This window comes from Cheilinus undulatus, linkage group 16 (assembly GCF_018320785.1).
Source record: "Cheilinus undulatus linkage group 16, ASM1832078v1, whole genome shotgun sequence".
NCBI lineage: Eukaryota > Metazoa > Chordata > Actinopteri > Labriformes > Labridae > Cheilinus > Cheilinus undulatus.
In genome coordinates, this window is record NC_054880.1 from 11,375,394 (window position 1) to 11,395,189 (window position 19,796).

At 39.4% G+C, this 19,796-nt stretch overlaps 1 protein-coding gene across 1 annotated transcript in view; it reads left to right on the plus strand.

Moving 5' to 3' along the window:
• erf (Ets2 repressor factor) overlaps window positions 1-19,796 on the plus strand; it is a 50,677-nt gene that overhangs the window by 15,273 nt on the left and 15,608 nt on the right. Inside the window, exon 2 of the mRNA XM_041808745.1 lies at window positions 14,010-14,244. Within this exon, the coding sequence (XP_041664679.1) occupies window positions 14,010-14,244 (235 nt within the window). The remainder of the gene's footprint in view (window positions 1-14,009; window positions 14,245-19,796) is intronic.

A 19,796-nucleotide genomic window follows, 5' to 3' on the forward strand; every position in this document is an offset into this window, starting at 1 on the left:
TTGCACATTCTGTGCACACAGTATCTTATTCAGTAAACAATATAAAGCATTTCTCTTCTTTTTGTCCTGCTCCTTTTTCAAATCACAGGTTCAAGGATTATTTTTTCCACGTTTAACAGACTTTAACCCCCATGTCTCAAGTGTGTGATTTCAGACTATAGAGTACAAATAAAATATACTTTTCACTGCCAAGGGTGTTAATCAATGCACAAATATGCACATTCCTGTGTGATATTTGCTTTTGACACTCTCTGATAATAAAAGTCGCCATGTGGTTCTGGCTTGTCTGGAGTTTTATGACTTCAGGACCGTTTAGGTACAATTGAAACTTGTTTGAATTTAAGTGCAGAACAAACTGAAGTGAATTCTCTGCGTCACAGTCACGTCCATGAATAGAACTTCTTGCATTGTGGCGCTTGTCGTCCTGCTAGTTGTAATCAACAGTGGAGCCCCGTTGTCTGTACGGAAAGATGCTGAAAGGAAAGCGGCATTATGGGAAAGTTGTAGGAAAGGAGATGAAATTTGATTGGCAGGGAGTACGAGAATGAGTCACTCACTCCCTAGGTTTGGAGCTGCGGGACTATTCTGGGCTGCGGTGACATGTGTATGTGTGCATGCATGTGGTTGTGTGCATGTACGTGCACGTTTGTGTTCACATCGCTCAGTCCGACAGCTGAAGTCACCAAATTTCACTTGTTGGCTTAACCACTCTGCAGGCGTGTGTGTGCTTGTGTGTGTGTGTGTTGGAGGAAAATGAAAGTAGTCTGGCTGAAAACCACAACACAGAAGCTAGGTTTAAACGCTGATATTTATCTTCACTCTTTTTCTCTCTTTCTCTGAAGCCCCTTTTCTAAAAATCTCTGCAAATTACTGCTGTATTGTAGCCCCTTTCTGACAACTTTAGTTAAAAGTTGTGTTGACTGTCTGCATTGGAAGAGTTGGGTAACAGTTGTTCCTTGAATAATCCAAATCCAAAATTTACCAGAAGGACAGTTGTTTTTTAATTTTCTTTCCCTAAACATCAGCTGTCCCCAAAGAAAGACAGGGTGACACTAAGGACAAACCACGTTAAAAGAAGGCTAGTAATAGAGGATGATACTGGTCAACTCTTTGTGTAAATACAAAATAGCAGAGCAGCATAAACACTTGTTGATAGGTAGATTTCTTGACAATTCAGTATGTAGCCTGGAAACAGTGACTATTTAATTGCGCATGTTTAGGGTTTGCTAATCTTGTCTAAATTAGTTTTTAGTTTGTCATCATTCTCCTATTTTGTTCCATGGCAATATACAGACCTTCTGTGCACTCTGATCCTGAATCTGTTAAATTCTTGGTGTCATGTAAGCCCATGCAGGCTGGGCTTATAATTGTATGTATGGCACAACATTGAAATATAAACTGTTTTTACAGCAAACACTTGAATGTGCTAAACAAAAAAGCTCCCTCTAATTGTGAGCTGTAAAAGGGGTTACCTTTGGTTCATAGTTACATTTCCTCTTTCCTAAGTATATGCATCATTATTGGTGTTTTCCTTCCTCCTAAACTGGAGGCCTCAGTTTCTTGCTTGACGAAACATCAGGACACCCAGTAAGTCATGTTACAGTAATTGTAGCTCAGGTCTTCCAGGCAGAGGTCTCCTCTTTGTAACAGCTGACTGCCCAGTTTGATGTTCTTATTCAGCAAGGCTTCAGTGTGACTGGCTGGTTTGTTGGACTTCATATTGGTTCACTTCACTCAGCAGGGTGCCAGCCTGCATTATCGCCTGCAGACAATGTGTCATAAACACCCAGTTAGGTGTATTTTTATGTGTGTTGCTGTGCAACAGGTGATCCGAATCAGTGCTGCTTCAGTGTGTCTCTGCACAGACACAATAGTCATATCTCACTTTCTCCTCACTTTATTTATGTCTGCCTGTCTGCCTATCTCATTCTTACTGTATGCCTCAGTCACACGTTCATGCACACAAACACACTCAGTTCTGTCTGACCAAGTTTTGACAATGGGAAACAAGTCTGAAATCTCTGGCAAGACAGTCAGGTAGCCAAGAGCTCATTACTGCTGAATGTTTTACGGGGTTGTCATTTTCTGGAAAGAAGACATGCTCAGGCTGGTTGCAAAGCCACATGTGCATGCATGTACGTTTCCTTCCTCCTACCTGGAAACAAAGGAATGAAGAAGATACAAGTCTGAGCTCTGAGATCATCATTGACTTAATTGTGTCATTTTTTTCCCTCATACACACAGAGGTAAAAATCCTTTGCGTTCTTGTGTTAAATCTGCTTTTTAATCTTTCCCTTTTGCACCACAAGTGTTTTAATTTTCTGCATTAACAAGCATGAAAGGTGCACTCATCAAGTAATTACAGCAACATGATTTTTACATCCTTAAATCTGCTTTATAATAACAAAGCCTGTACTACAGGAGTTTCCCATCATGTTGGAGTGTGATAAGTCACTTGTGAATGTCACACACGCTCACACACACAGACTGGGACAGTGCTGACTTAATCACTGCCTTGGCTGCCTCTAAGGTGCTGCAGAGTTCTCCAGGACGTGACAGGTTTCTGTCTGGCGAGGTTCAGGCGGTCGCTGTGTCACAGATTAGAGTGGTTTAGCTGTCTCAGATACAACAGAGATGGTTTGAACACTAAAAGGCTTCACTTTTTTAGGCTTTGTAGCTGCAGCAAACAGTCAAAGTCTCTTTTCTGTGGATTAGAGAACTCAGCAGCGCAGCTGTATGTGCTCTTAATGCGCTCTTCCAAACGGGGAGGTTTTGTTGTGTTTGGACTGCTCACAGTCTACGGAAAGCATCTTTCACAGCAAAAGCTATTTGGATGATACATTTGGGATGAAAAGCAACCACATTATCCCAAAGAGAACAAATTGGATGATTTAAGCTGTACAGTGGACAGTCAGTGGTGGCTAATTAAAGCTCCAGTAACCTAATGTTTGTCATTATCCAAGCATATTAAAGATATTTGCAACAAATCATGTCTTGGCAGCTCTGCTTAAATGCCTGCATTTTGTCTAAATTAAGCCAGTTGACTACAATATATGCTTAAGACCTCAATCATTTCAATTTTGCACACTTAAATACACTCACTTGGAGGAAAATCATGTGTAACCATCACAGTACAATGATCCAATTTCATTACTAATGCTGTAATGCTCGTGTGTGTCACCAAAATCAAATTTTAACTTTTAAAGATGGCAGCTGAATCTTGGTATTGATCAATGCAGCTTCATTCAAGATATAGTCTGAAAGCTTTTACTGTTTTTCATTTTTCTTTCAAAACCAGTATTCAGTCATACTTTTCTTTTGTTTACTCCATTCTCTGTCAATTTTTTTGAAGCTTTCATTTGCTTTTATTTCTTGTTCAGATACTAAACATGCAAAATTCAAATTATGCATTGCTTCTCAAAAATGCTTGATTAGCTGAGATTATTTGTTTATTTTTGTTTCTAACCTTTCCTCCCTAACACTGACCCCGTCTCCCCTCCTTCCTCTGGCTGGCTGTCCGTCTGTCTCTCTGTAAGTCTTACATAACAGAGGCATCATGTGAGGTTAGGTGAGGGTTCACGTTGTGCACCTGCGGATGACCATCCTGCTTTCACTTTGATCTCTGCTGGATGTCTTTCTTTCTTTCTCTCCTTCCACTTTTCTCCCTCCGCTATTTTTCCACCCGATTTCCTCTTCATCCCGTCTGTTTCTCCGACTCCTCCCTGGCTTTAAGCCCACTGGCTCCTTGAATCTGAACTCCCATCCTTTAAGGGTAATTATGAGATCAGCTGAATGAGGAGCGTGGGGTTTTAAAACAGTAGTTTGAAGCTCAGGACTCCTTGATAAGGCACTGTTAGACTGTCTCTTATTGTCTGTTGTGATCCCACTGTTGTAGACAGGTAGTTTACACAGCAAAACAAAAGTGGTGGCCAAGAGAACAAGGACTTCTCTATGAGTAGTTCATCTTTTCATATTTGACTGTCTATTTTTCACCATTTCCTGACAGAATTTTACTCTGAGTTCTCAAAGCAATTAAGTTGGGAAATTTTTCACCTCCTTTCCCCTACAGATTTTGATTTTCTGTGCACACGAGTAGCTTTTAATGCCCAACAGAGATTCCCCTTTCCTGCTCTCTACCCCTCTATTTCCTGTCTTTCTGTGTTATCCTGATCCCCTCCCAGATAAACACCATCCAGATTTCAGTAGTCCGCCAGCCCCTGGCCATTTAGCCTGGCCTGTTACCTCTGTTCACAGTTCTCTGTGCCCCTGAATCATTACCCTGCAGACAGACACACGACCTTTACAATATCTAAATTTAGACCCAACAAAGAATGGGAGGAAGGGAGGGAAAAATAAACGGGGGGATAGATGGATGGATAGAAAAGCATGTTAAAGAAACTTAACACGGGGAGAGCAGGAGACGCAGAGTAGGAGGCTGGTTGTGTTTACTCTCAGCGACTGCAGGCTTTCTGGACAATACCCCAATGATCACTATCGGTTATTAAGAGCACTGTTCCAACTGCAGTGACGTCAGACTCTCTTAGAAAAGCAGACCTGCGTGTTTAAACCCGCCATGTTTTTCTTGGAAGGGAGAACGCAGGTGGCTTGGGACTGCAGGCTAATAGTAAATGAGTTTTTCTAGCCTGTACTTTGCTATATTTAGAATCCAATGAGGCCTGAAATGGTGTGTTTCACCTCTGCCTGACAATCTAAAATTCCTCCTGTCTGGAGTACAGAGGGCTCTGGGTTCATTCTTCTAATTCCCTGAGTTGTATCTTTCGATAAGTGCCATAGACCAATCGTAAGTAGCTGTAAAAGAGGCAGTGTAATGTACTGTATCTCACGTTGTGCCGTACTAATGCTTAACTGGAGGCTGATAAGGACTCGCATGCACTGTACTCTTTAAAATCTGCTGCTTTGCTCTTTGTTTAACATGAACCTCAGACCATTTCTATTAAAGATGTGTATTTTACATTTTGGTCTTAATAGGAGAATACATTTTAAGGGTCTACAGGTAAATCAACCATGAAACGTTCAAAACCGTTGATTTACCTGCCCTGTCCATCACGGCTTTGTTCTGTTTTATTCTTTCTATTCAGTCTTTTGTGTTATCTGTGCTAATGTATGTACAAGTCAGTATAGAGGGTGCATCCTGCTCATATTTAGGTATGAAGTCCCAGTAAAACCATCTGGTTTAAAAGCTGTTAAGCCAACGTCTGACAGTATGACGACAGCACCAGAGCAGTCTCGGGTACGGCTGTGATAAACAGGGACACGGTCTATGTCAGCACAACAATTTTAAAAGCTTCTCCTGGTATATTTTCCTGTCTCAACCAAACAGTTTTTTCAAAATATTAGAAATTCTTAGAATTTTGTTATTCAAGAACCATTTTGACATGTTCTGTGCTTTATTTTACTCACAACTGAACCTGTTGTGAGTATGGAAATTAAAAGGGGATCTATTGATTTACACAGTTAAAAGGGAAGCTGTTGACTCAGATTAGCTCCAAGGAACCCTGAAAACTCAGAGGATCACATGCTTCGTTTCTTGCATTCTGGTGTATTTTGTGAACCAATATGTCAAAAATGTTTTTTTTTTTTTCTGAAGAGAGACTCATTTGATATGAATAATAGATGACTCAAAGTGTCATCATTCAAATGTAGGCTATGATGCTCAATAGAGACAGAGAGAAGTTTAGGCTACTTATACTTACTTTTTTAAACACATGATTAATTATGTCTGCTTGTTTCCCTAAAATACAACAAATACATTGGCATGTGCCACAGAAGCTGTTAACAAATTTGGAGGTTGGTGAATAGTAACAATAATGCTTAAACTATACTGACAGTGGTTAAGACAGTGGTTAAGACAATTGGACTGACAGAGAGCATTTTCATTCTAACAGAAAAGCTGGTTTAAGTCAAAAATGGGATGATAAATGATGAACCCTGTTGTTGTTCTGTTTAACTCTTGTCCTTTAGTGAAGTCGAAGATATCCGCTGCAGTCTGGAGGCTCTGTCAACACTTACAGCGACAGCTGTCACATTCTGTATGAACTGCAGGCTGGACACATTCAGAGATCCTTGGAGCTCATTTTGATATTTGACAAAATTGTTGGATGGCAAAATGTGGTGATTGCTAAATATGTAGGGTATGCCTTGAGTAAAATACATGTTTTCCACTGAAAACATTTAACTCCATCTTCTCTGCTTACTTTCCTTTCCTTTTTTGTTGGAAGTTTGGCAGCGCATGCCTGGTGCACTGGGTTGATTACAGTTGCTGTGGCATTTTACCATAATTGCAGCTGGAAATAAAAATAAATAAATAAAATGCTCCCTGCTGGAAGAAAGTGAAAACATGTGAAATTAGGCATCATTGGCTGCCTCCAAGTTTTAAATGCAAGTAAAACCCTGCATACACTGAAGAAACAGTAGTGGTGAATGTAACTTATTGGGATATTGTGTGATTTTCGAGACCTTTCAGTTCAAGACACCAAGTGACCAGCAGAGGGGGAGGGGGAGCTCTTGGAGAACATGGGGAAGTAATGTTCAACATAAAGAAGAAACCAGACTCTCAAAATTAAGTGTAAAAAAGAAAACATTGAAGGAAATACTTCAAAAAGCCTTCATTGTAATGGCCACATCATTTAGAAACTCATTATTTTTTGACCAAGTAGGTCTTCATCTGGGCTTACAGACAAACATTTGTGATGCGATCACAGCTCTGTGTACACTAAAGACAACAACAGGCATCCACAGGAATAAGAGGAAGAAGAAGCCAAGTGAGAGTCTTCAACAGGGCTTGCTGAAATTGCTGACCGTTGGAGGTATCTCAGGATTGTTGTATTGCATGTACAGTGACAGCTTTCCTCTGTCCTACAGCTCTTTGCTGCCCTCGTCCTTCCCCTACTCTCTTGCTCTCTGTCTTCATGTGCATGTCGATACCCTGTTTTTACTCACATTGCATTAACCACCAGGCACAGCAGATGCACCTCCAACTGGACTCAGCTGTGCATCTGTCTGTATTCCACACAGTCAGCTGGGATGTATGACTTTCTGACTGTGTCTTTCTTGCTACCATTGTGTTTCCTCTTGATTAAAATGTATGATACAGAATATCAGAGTGTTGGTGGTTGTGTAGACTTGTTATTTCCAGAGTTTAAAGGACAGGGTCTTGTGTGTTTTGCAGTGGTAAACACAGGGTAACAGTGAAGCTGCAGCAAGAGAGGTCTCCAATGGTCAGGCAGCCTTAGACGGTTCACACCCTCACACTGCAGCTCTCTGGAACTGAGCCCAAACTCTAAACTCTTTTGGCAAGTTTCTGTTATTGAATCATATTTTGTCTTGTCTGTCGTGACTCCGACATTTATTTTTAGCGCTAAAAGCTTTTGTTGCTAGGAGACGGTGTGTCTTAGGAGAGGCTGAGCGAGGGAGGGACAAAATGAAAGAGAAGAGAAGAGAAAAGAAAGAGATGGCAGCGTTGTTGAGGGGGAGAAAGGCGGAATCTGTGAACGACGAAAGAACAAGCTATGAGTCAGCAGGGACATCTGCAACACACAAACACATGCAGTGGGCATGGTTGCTATTCCTGTGTTCTTTGTCTGTGTGCTCTGTGCACCCACGCATGAACCCACTTACCTCTCCCCACTAACCTGTGTTGTGTGTCTGCGTACTTGGTGTGTGAGATATTAGCTCGCCCACTTTGATTCAATCCACTCCCGCTGTGTGTTGTATGCGTCAGTGTGCGTCTCTGCGAGCATACTTTATGTTCACATGTGTATTTTTCTCCCACAATCAGCAGCGTACCCAATTACACAGCAGCATGTTGTGTCTGTGTCACAACGTCTAACCTGTCCCCAGTGACAAGAGTCTCATTGTCTGCTGTATGAATCATGTGCTTGAACCCCATTAGTAATCTGCCTTCAAATAGTTATTATCAGCGATCATAGGCAGCTTGTCTGTCTCTTGGCTCATTCTGCGAACACCATGGGAGATCAGATAGCAGCATGTGGTTAGTTAGTCACTGGGAGCCGGTCTGTTTTTTAGGATTTTTTTCACTATTTCTTAACTCTTTGATAACAAGCTTCCTGCAGGCACCAGCAGATTGCCTGCAGGAGATCGGTGATTGCATAATCCCGTGAAATATGAACTTAAATAAAAAGCATATAAAAAGCTTTTATGTTCTTTGGAGTAAAAAGTCATGAAAGATGTGTTTATATAATGTATATTTGTAACTCAAAGAGCTGACATGATTGCAATGCTTATAACTGGTAAAAAAAAACATGATAAAATGTGTGAAGCATTTAAATAGATAGCACGGTAAGAAGAAGTCAATAAAACACTGAAATACTGAGAAATTATTGATCTAAAGCTTCTATTGACAGGACTTTTCAATGTTAATTCGGTATCACATCTATCACTGAGGAGCCAGGCTGATATGAGCCTTCAGGCTCTGCTTTGTGTACTTGAAAACAGATCTATATAATGTCAGGAAACTCAAATTTATTACCATATATCAATGTCAACAGTCCATTGAGTCTTTAGGAGAAGACATGGATCTCTGTCATGTCCAAATAGCCCAAATTTAAGCAGATATTAGTTTTAGGCAGTTTTGCCTCTCAGGCAGACTGATCAGTGTTGCGCGCTTAAAGTACATACTGTCTATTTAGTAGGATCCAAATAAATCAGTAAGATTACAAACAGTTTCTTAATAAAATAGTTGATAAGAAATGAATCATCTTGCTTTGAAATGGCAGATTTTAAGGATAAGAATCTTATGAAGATGCTGAAAGAAAAAACATTTACAAAATGTAGGCACTGTAGACCATTTGAACTTTAAAGTGTAATGTCTTTTGTGATATTTTCTCATTCATATTCATTTTACCAATGTTTAGAAACATCAGGGTTGCACATTACTGTAACTTTCAACGATCAAACTTCAGTCGTTCTCTGAATTCTGAACATGAAAAGCTCTCTGAAAGTGAACAAATCAACTTCTGAAGGGAAAAGCAAGCTGTTGTCAAACTCTCATGTTGGACTCGTCATCACATCATCTAGCAGCTGTGGTTCAAGCGTGATCTTTTGGTCTCTTGTCTCTGGCTGCTCAGGGGTTCGCTCCGGTGCACGCTGCTCACAACACTGCAGACAAGAAGTATGTCGAATTTGTGGCTTACAGAAGCAAATACAGGATTAGTTGAGTGAGCAATGTAAATTTCCCTCTGTGTTGTGCACTCTTGTAGTACTGTAACACAATGTAAATTAACAGATGGGGTCACCATCTGAACTTTTCTTCATGGCTTTTTTTCCTACCTAGATTTAATAAGAGCGCTCACAGTAACATCAGAGACCATGTTCTTCATGCAGTGTGTGAAGTTTGGTTGCAAAAGTCCTGTTGCAGTATTGACTGTTGTTATTCACAAAAAAAGTGCCTCTTGCACACATACAGTATGCTTGACCTCTTGTCATAATGCAGTAGTACTGAAATTAAACAGCAGACGTCACATTTAAACATTACATTTTGTGGCTTCCTCTCTGTATGAGTAGCTTTGTCTTGGGTTCAAAAACATTTATTTGTTGTGGTAAGTTATTTCCACTTTTAGTCAGATATGATTTCTATTACACTCCTGCTACATCTGCCATCCTCTCCCCTGCCATTATTTATATGATTTTCAGACCGTACACAGCTGCACTATGCACACCTGATAGTGGACTTTGGTTTCATCCTGTCCTACTCTGTTAGATTTTCCATTACTCATTTTGACTCCGTTTACACCTGCTATTAAAATGTGATCTTTATCTGGATAAGGAGAAACACATGCTAAGACTGGCCATAAATAGAATAATCTTTGTTCTTAGAATTTGATCAAACCTATCAGTGCATTGCTGTTGATATCAGCAGGATGTTTTATTTGTAAAAGCAGCTCATCATAACTCCTAGAGCATGTTTCTGGTTTCCCTTTTCAAGAAAGAGCCACCCACATGGGTAGGAATGTCATGACTCACTCTGGATCTGACGACTGCTCACCTTCACAGAGAGACTGGCACGATCCATTTCCACCAGATGTTCCTCCTTAAAACGATCCACTGTGAAGGAGTTACAAACACTGTGGCAGTACACTCAACCTGTAGGTGTTGGTGTTCTTCTGGCTATAAAAAGCTGTACAAAGACGTGTTGAAGTTATATTCTGCTACACTAAGGGATTTTCATACATTTTATTTCACTTTATGGTTTCCCAGACATTAAGAGCACATTTTTGTGTCTGTAAAAAGTCGATATTTTAATTACCATATGGGCACCATATGTAGTTATAGTTCACTTTACCCTCAGATTAGGGCTGCCAGGTGTCTTCTGTTTTTCAGCTGTTTTATGACTGACCTTTTTTGTAAATAGGTTGTCTTTTTGGCTGCTGCCTCATTAAAGGTTTTTCCAACAATTAAACTGAACAAAGAATATAGTCCTGAAAAAAAGAACATTTTTTGTTTTTTCACTCACATTTTTGAAAGTTAAAAACCTGTTCATATCTATTCAAGGGCAGGATGTTCTTTGTTCTAGTGGGGTTTTTTTCACCTGTATTACACAGTGCTGAAGCTTTTTGATGGTTTAATGGTTACTTGCCTTAAACTATAATCAAAGGGAACGCTCACACTAAGACATGGTTACTGTTTTAGATTTAAAGTATTGACTTTGATATTTAAGATGGTCAAAGATACATTACATTATTGTGTGTTGAGAAAATGTAAGAAAAAAGTAGATATACATTTAGGCTTCCATTATTGTGCATTGCTCTCTCAGTAGTATCGTCAAAGGGTTGCTTTCTTCTTCCCACCTCTTTAAGGTTGTGCTCACCTTGGTATGCACTACAGGCCCTTCAACTGTATAGTTCTGTTCACTTAAACTGCACTTGGAGTAAAATTGAAAAGGTTTAGCATAAAAGATGACACTCCATGGGAAGAACAACACAACCATTTGGCATCATAATCAGAATGCATTACACAGCAATGACAGCCTAAATGCAATCTATTTTCAAATTTTCTCAATATCTGTAAAGTTTGTGTGTTTCTTTGTACAAAACACAAAGATATTAATGCTAAGAAAGAAAACATTTAGAAATATTGGAGCTGGAGTACTCGATGTGGCCATCATTACTCGAGCATTTGCACTGTTCACATGCTGTTTAGACCTGCAATAATTGAGCTGATTTTACATCACAAGTACTTTAACTTTACAGGTTGTGTAGCTATATAAACTTGATAGTAATGATATTTTACGGTACACAGAGGTAAACCCTCTCCAGCCGTGGCTTTTTTAGCACAACAAGCCAGATTACAGCAACAACTGCTTTACAACATTAACAGTAACTCAAAAGAACTGGATAGCAGACATAATTTGTGATGACACCAGAATGGAGATTAGCCTGCTAATAATAAAACCTAAGGTAAGATATCCTCACATTATGTTTTGTAAAGGAGGCTGGCTTCAGCAAGCGTATGGCTTTTGTCAATCTGGGAAAAAAAAGCCATTATCACAGCTATTAACAGCTAGGAGAGTGGAATAGATCTGAGGAAAGAGCAGACTGACTCGTTGACAGATCTCCATGGACTCATATGTTATTGTTAGTTTGTCTAAGAGTAACATGTTTTGGTTCGTGGAGGAGCTGACAGCAATTGGGGATGCACTGATACCACGTTTACCTGGACCTAGTATGAGTACGAGTTCTTACATTTGGGCACTCACTAATTTTTTTTGTCATTTATGTTAAAATATCACCGAACTGGGCTTGGTAGAGCAGGCACTAATATGCTGAGGCTGTAGTCATCAATGCACTGGTGGCAGGATTGATTCCGGGTCTCTGAGCTGTTCAGTGCATTTATCACCAAACTGGAGACATGGCTCCAACCTTGACTACATAATCGCATAATGAGAGGCTAACATTGTACTTGAAAACGATAGAGTACCGTATCCGCAATGTTTTATAAGTTTTAATACCAGAGTCAGGCTCGATATTGGCACTGATACCTGATACTGGTATTGATATCTGTGCATCCCTGACAGAAATAAAGTTTGGATTGTCTAATTTGCACTTAGGAGCTCCAGGTTGATGTTTTCTGTATAATTATGCAGTTACTAACCTCCAGTTGCATTATCTCTTAATATGATATTCAGAGCTGGGATTTGGCTCACCATACAAAAACCAGCATGCCACCAGTAGGTTGTTAAAGTGCTCAAGTACTGAAACTGCTGTAAAATTCCATCCCTGATAAATATGCAGGGTCCCTTTTTAAACAGAAATACTGCACTGAAGAGTATTGTTTTTGTCTGTTTTGTATATGATTTGGTCCAATGGGAACACATCATCGATCTTGTAAACTTGCATTACCAATCAGCCTGCGCTTGAAAATGCACAAAAGCTGTTAGCAGTTTTACCCTGCAAATATGTGCATCCCCAAGGCTAAGTTATTTGCCTAGATGGATTTACACAGTTGCTTTAGATGGTGTTTTAAGGTTCTTATCACATACAGCACACAGTACAAGTTAATTAATAAAAGAGCGCACATGCTACATGCTGTCACTACAGCTCAGGTCAATAGGCCACATCAGAGCAGAGTAACAGTCCATCAGCCTTGAGCATATCATTATGAACAGTTGGCTGTCACTGCAGTGCAGATATGACAGACTATGTTGAGTGTGGGAAACTGATTGTAACCTTGGTATTTAGGATGGTGTGTTTCTTTACAGTTACATAAACACACACACACATACACTCACAATTCAGCATTGTTATATTGTGGCCATATGTTTCCCACCCTCAGCTTTCTCAGCCTGATTGCCAAGGCACATCTGGTCCTAATGAGGTGTGTGTGTGAGGGTGTGTGTTTGTGTGTGTCACTATGCCTTTGCTATTCAGCCTTTCAACATGGCCTTGTGTTGAAGTGGTGTTGAGTCTTTTACTGCCACCCACTGCTTTACAATTCAAACCCTATACTTTTAACTGTTGGATAATAGTGTGTGCGTCTGTGCTCCGATAGTAGTTATAAAACCACAGCTTATATTTTGTCTGCACATATCTCAAGGCCTGTTTAATCTGTTTAAACAACTCTGATTTTCAGGCTTTGAAGGCGATAGCTGTGGAGGTTTGATATGGCGGCGGTTTGTGGGAACAGATTAAGCCGAAATACTCGAGATCTACTTTGCAACAGAGCCTTAAACCTAAATGTGTTCAAGGATTCTTGCAAATGTGTTTCATCCTTGATTCTGTAATTTTCAGTAGTCTTATGTTCACTATGCATTTACAAAAGCACTTGTTTTGTTTTATTCCCTGTCAGAGGCTGTCAAAATGTTCAATACATTGGTAATTTTAGATACCACAAGTTTTAAAATGATACACATTTCAAAATTTTAATGATCAGTAGTGCCAAAGTTTCTGAAGCTTTAGAAAAATTTAACCTCCAGTTACATTTGTCTTCGAATGCTGCTGCATATAAAAGAGGATGGAAAACATACTTGTGCAATCTAGACCCTTTGCTGGAGCTTTTAAGCTTTTTAAATCCAATACTCAGTGCCTTGGGCTTATATTTTTGTAGTCTTAGTACAAATAAGGTTTGATTTTCTAAGTTTAAAAATCTGATATCAAAACCATATTCCATTCCATATTTTTAGAGACCAAAAACAACTGTCAAGCATTAGAAATGGACATGAAATGCCCAAGTATCACATGTTTTGTACTAAGAAATTAACATACAGAAACTGAAGTGATAATTGTTTTTCACTTTAAACTTAATGTTTGTGTTGTTGTCCCTAGTACCAAAACAGCTGAAGTGAAATATGTACAACTTCAAAAGACATTTATCACATGCAGTTTTCCAACACTTGCTGACAAACGGCACAGGATAAAATGGGTCAATTAAACCCACATTTAATGTTTCTTAAACCCTTTTTTTTTACTGGTCTTTGTTCGTGATCATCAAGCTAAACTCATCCCTCCTCTCTCTCTCCTTCGTTCCCCCCTCAGGGTTTGCCTTCCCAGAATGGGCGTACAAGCCTGAGTCGAGCCCGGGCTCCAGACAGATCCAGCTGTGGCACTTCATTCTGGAGCTGCTGAGGAAAGAGGAGTACCATGACGTCATCGCCTGGCAGGGAGACTACGGCGAGTTTGTCATCAAGGACCCAGACGAGGTGGCCCGACTGTGGGGGGCCAGGAAGTGTAAACCGCAGATGAACTATGACAAGCTCAGTCGAGCACTAAGGTGAGAAGACAGTGGGAGACAGGGTAAGAAAGAAAGAGGTGTGGCATCTCCACACTTCCAAACAAATTACAAACCTTGGGATGCATCTGGTTGCAAGATTCCAAGGTAATTTTGTCATCTACTCTTGTAAATGCTATCAAACAATCACACATCTTTATTGAGTAATTAAGCACATTTTTGAAGTATTTATTCAGACATTTGCTCTGTTTGTTTGTTTTTGTGGGATCTAGATACAAACCCAGCGCATGAGACAGGGCGCAGAACACATGGCCGACCAACACTTGCCCGTTTAACCCAGTTTTTACTTACTAGGTCACAGAATAACAATCTTGGAAGCATTTCCAGTCAGAAAGATTAACTAAAAAGGGATAGTGACAAGTAATGCTGCAGTAGGAGAGCAGAACTTTCATTTTATTCAGCTACCCTTTAAAATTGTAACTTAACTCATTGCATTTTGCATTTATCTTGTATGTTTTTGGCTGACAAAAGTGGAGTGCTACAGATTGTGGTATTGGCCAGCTTTGTTTTCCCACTAGGCTTTAACAGAGCATAGGTTCAAAATAGTATGAATATTCTACATTGCAAGCACCATGGAGCAGTGTTAACACAATATCTGTGGCTGACACATGCACACCCACATACATTCTCACATTCATGCAGTTAATGAGACATGAAGTCCTGCCAGTGGTTTTACTCTGTTGCTCTTATAAAGGTGGTGGTTTTGTTCCAAGGTAGGCAGCAACATAGCAGAAAAGGTAGGATGAATAAAAACTGTTGCAAGTAAACAGAGATGTTCACATTTAACCACAAAAAGTTTTAGTGGGACGTCTCCAAAGGGCCATTTTAACTTCACCTCAACCTTTCATTCAAAAGCAAAGCATAATTATACCTGATTTTAGTTATCTTTAGACTAAAGCAGCAGAAGCTGGCTGCATGACACTTGATATTCTAACACCCATGACAGACTGGCTCTCCTCAGGTCCAGACAGAAAGGGTTATACAATCTTGTTAAGACCAATCTTGACTAATGGCTGTATTGCCCTTCATATTTAGGTCATTTGCTTCTTGTCAGTATCAACACCTGAGGAGATAGACTATGAGCAAACAGCCTTTGCGGGTAAATCTCACATTACAGGAGCATGTGTCATGTTGCTTTGAACTCCAGATGAACCATGAAAAACTCAGTAAAGCATGTCATATGGAGTTTATAACAACTCCAGTTTATAAGAGGCAATACTAGTTGTGTATGTTCACATATCAGTTACATGCTTCTGATAGTAGAAGGAAATATCAGAGCCTGTTGCTCTGTGTTCTACTGTTTTGTTTTAGTAGTATTTAGAATTGAAGATGAAGAAAAAGAGAAGAAAAGTGATGAAAGATGTTTTTTCCTATGCAATTATCCACACTCCACATGGATTATGTCGAGTCAGGCGAACAGATATTTAACTTAGAACAGAAGATGTGGAAGTGCATTATCTTTTCAAGTCTTGTTTGTGTAATAATGAGTCAAATTACAGGAAAAAAAACATGGACTTATTTTCAGTTATTTGCATTGTCAGAATGCATTGATTGGGACCTTGAAGCTCAAGCCCTTCTGTTATTGTTTCTCAAAATTTTTTATAGTTTTATAAAGCTTCATGTAACTTAAAACAAGGCCTATATAATTCTGCTGGAATTAGATATGAACAGCATGTAAAGTGAGCGCAAATGTCAAAATCAGCTTGATTACATTGATTCTTCTGACAGTGTCTTAACCTACGAGTGATGCAGCACAAAACAACACAGCACCATTTCTACCTTGTAACCCTTTTACTGTTTTCCTTTCTGTCATTAAAATTGTTATTGACAAAGGGCAAAGCTTCAGGGACATGAACAAGGTGCTGGGAGTACCTAAAAATTTGATTTTATTTCTCACAAAGCTTTTTTTTGTCCAAAGGGAAGACAGTGGTGCATTAATAATGTCTCTATCCATGATTTGGATGTTGTGCACTGACTGGTGTAAACACAGAAGTAAGACTGTTGAGCTCACCACTGATAAATGCTTTTCAGTATGAAACACCACCACTTCTGTTTTTCCAGCAGCAAAATGAAAGTGCTAGATATCATATTTTTACAATGGGAAACTAAAATTCACAGGGAAGAGGATTTAATATTTAACTAATGCAGTAGAACACTGAAGATAGCATGCAAAGCAATCTCTGACACTGACAATGTGATGTTCATTTTGTGTTGGATGATTTTAAAACTCAGTCTGGGCTATCAAAGAAGTGTTTATGTCTTGACTTAATATACTGATTAAATCAGTCATAGGATATTTTGGATCTTGACCAAGCATGTCATGTTATGCAAACATGGAAGTTCAGTAACATAAATGTTGTCAGCATGCAGCAAACATGCATTCTTCTGCAAAAACAACCTTAACAGTACAGATAAACTGTAACAAAGGAATGCATTCTGCACATTTAAAAGCAGCTTTCACTCTTTAAACTCTGTGATGCAATAGGTGAATGATCTCTTGTGCAAGGACAAGGTCTTCATACTGCAACAGTTCAGCATGTGCACCTCGGAAAGTTTGAAGCACTATAGTACACAACACCTTACTATCTGCTGCTTGACTGGTTATGCAAACCAAGCTAACTTTACAGCATCAATCACTGCAGATAGGAAAACGACTGCATCTCAAAGCAGCAACTGTTTCTGCTTTGTTGTTGATTTTTTTCATGCAAATTTGCACCAGGAGCAGGATGGTGCTCTTGTTCTGCTTTTGGGGTGACAAAAGCATGCAAGATATTCAGTCTTGCAAAATCCTCAGCAAAATGGTGTCAGACTTGGATCTTGTGTTATTTTTAGAGGGTTTAAACTAAGATAATTGGAGTTCAGTTGCAACAAAGATAAACGTGAAAGACGAGAATAACTGTTGTTGTTTTGTCGTGAGCTGTGCATCTGCGCTGCGTGCTTATACTCCAGGGTGATGGCAGATATAGAAACACACACCTTCGCCCTGTACAGAGCACATGTGGGATGCTGCAGAGTTTTATTTAGCTGCCAGTCTGTTCTCCCATAATCATGTACACAAAAACACGCACAGACAAATGCACAAACACGCTGCTAGTCATCAGTGTCGCCTCCTGTGTTGTAGGTTGGTGTGGGTTATAGTTTGCCATGGTGATGACTAGTTACACAGCCTCATCACAACACACACACAAATACACACACTTAACACCTTGTTATATGTCAGCCCTCCTCCAGCCCATCTGTGTCTTGTTTGTTGCTAAATGATTTTTTTTGTGTTGTCTGCATATTTAAAGAAACAAAACCTCATCTGAACTTGTGTAGGTATATCGTGTACCATTTTTTTGTATTTATTGATCTGATATGCAGCAGATGGAAGATAAATAGCACAAAATGTCCACGCTACGTTTTCCCTCTTTTTAACAAGTTGAAATCTGAACTGTGGCTTTTGTCTGCATGCACAAATCTGTTATTCCTCTCAAATTTTGGTCAAATTTTTTTAAAATTTCACGTTACTGATAATTTCTTGCCACATAATCCCCTTCAGAAAGAAAAATAGAAACAGGGTTACAAGGTAAAGGTGGTGCATTGTAAAATGAGGCCGTATAATCAAGATGATTCTGTCTTTGACGCTCACGTATCGTGCTGTCAGAACATGCTTCAAAACCATACATCAGAAGGATTAACCATGAACCGTGACCAAATGTGTTTCAGAACAATCAGCTGTCTCAGGGCACACTCATACTGGCAATCTGCGCCATGCCAAAGCATGCTTTAATCCTAGAGTCCAGTTTGTTTGACCAGTGTGAGTAGTCCAGTGATCAGGCATTGTATTGACTCCAGGGGGCCGAATACTTTTGCACACCACACTTATCAGATTTTTATCTGAAAGAAAATTTGAAAGTCATATAATTTCCTTTTCCTTTTCCTTTCACTTCTATCACATGAAACCCCTATAAAATATATTTACATTTATTGTTGTAACTTGAAGAAATGTGGAAAACTTCAAGGGGTATGAATACTTTTGCAAGCAACTGTATGGTATACTTTTTTCATAACTGGAATTTTTTCTTTCAACTGACTGACAAAAAAATATTGATTCTACTGTTTCCGTGATTGAAGGTCTTATGTGATGCAACTTGTGGAAAAGCTGACGGAATTACATTGCCCCTTTGCTCTTTTACAGCTTAAATTAATTCCACAAGGTGTATCAGTAAATCACCGAGCAGCTTGATACGTACTCTCTTTGGTCTCAGTAAGTGATTCTTATCTTAGAGCAGCTGGAGCTAGAGTCTTTTTTTGTGGTTTCAAACCTTGTATATGAACTAATGGCTGTTCATTAATGTAGAAGTCTTTAGATGAACATCCTCTCCATCACATGTAGAGTCTCTGATTGATGCTTTCTGCATCTTTGAAGTGTCACATGTGTGTGTTCGTGTATGCACACAGAGGACATGTGTGTGGAGCTACACATCTATCTGCTTGTGTGTTCAATACTGAAGAGGTCAGGTCTAGAGTCAAAGTCCTTTCTCATTTATTTGAAGGAAGTTCAAATGGTCTTCAAAGAGCAGGAGGCCTGTAGTGAGCCTGGGCCCAGTATGAGAGACAGGCTGTCCTCCATATTGACTCAGTGCTGTGTGCGTGTGTTATTCACATGTATGTGCCTTTTCCCAACTCATTCACAGTGTCATCCATCTATCCACCCGTCTGTGAACATTATGTGCCTCCAGATTTCACTGCACAAACGGGCCTGATGATGTTTACACCTCCTTACAAATTGCTTGTTAAAGGTACAATGAGTAGAACACCTAAATGCCCAAAATAATTACAAATGGCAAGGCCCTATGCTTTATATGTATTTATTTTTTTTATTCACATTACCTCAAATATTTTTTGTCAGTGCTTGAAGACAGAGAAATCCTTTTCTTTTATAGCTGACATGAGACATATCTTGTCCACCAGCACATACACAGTTCATTCATCACTGACGAGGAATCATTGGCTGGTATGTCAAAGACTGCACTTTAAGGAAGCAGAAACTGCCACTGGACACTGCTGTTTTGTTAATGTGTCTCGTGTTTTGTACAGAGATGGTTTTCAATTAGCTCAAGAGTTTTTGATTGGTAAGAATTCTAAGGTTTCAAGTGACTTTTATCTGACCTTTTATCTATATTTTTCTGATTATTTTCAGCAGTGCCTAGTTTTAATGCAATATTACCACCAGATGGTAGCTGTAGCACATTTAGATGTGCTGTTTACTAGCTGCCATCAAACAGCTGAAGAAGAACAGAGGATTAGTGTCATGTGACACAGCTGTAGAAATGTAGAACCTAACTACTTCTTTTGATTTAAGAAAAAAATTCCATTTTGATTTTTTTGTTCAGGAAATGATCATTGAAATGTGTTTCTCATAGTTTTGTCAAGCAGATCTTCAAACTGTATTAAAGTCCCTGTAAAGTGATTAAAAAATCTTTATTTTAGGTTTGTTGATGACAGGTCACTGTGTTATGGACCACCAGGTCAAATTTCAGTTATGAAAC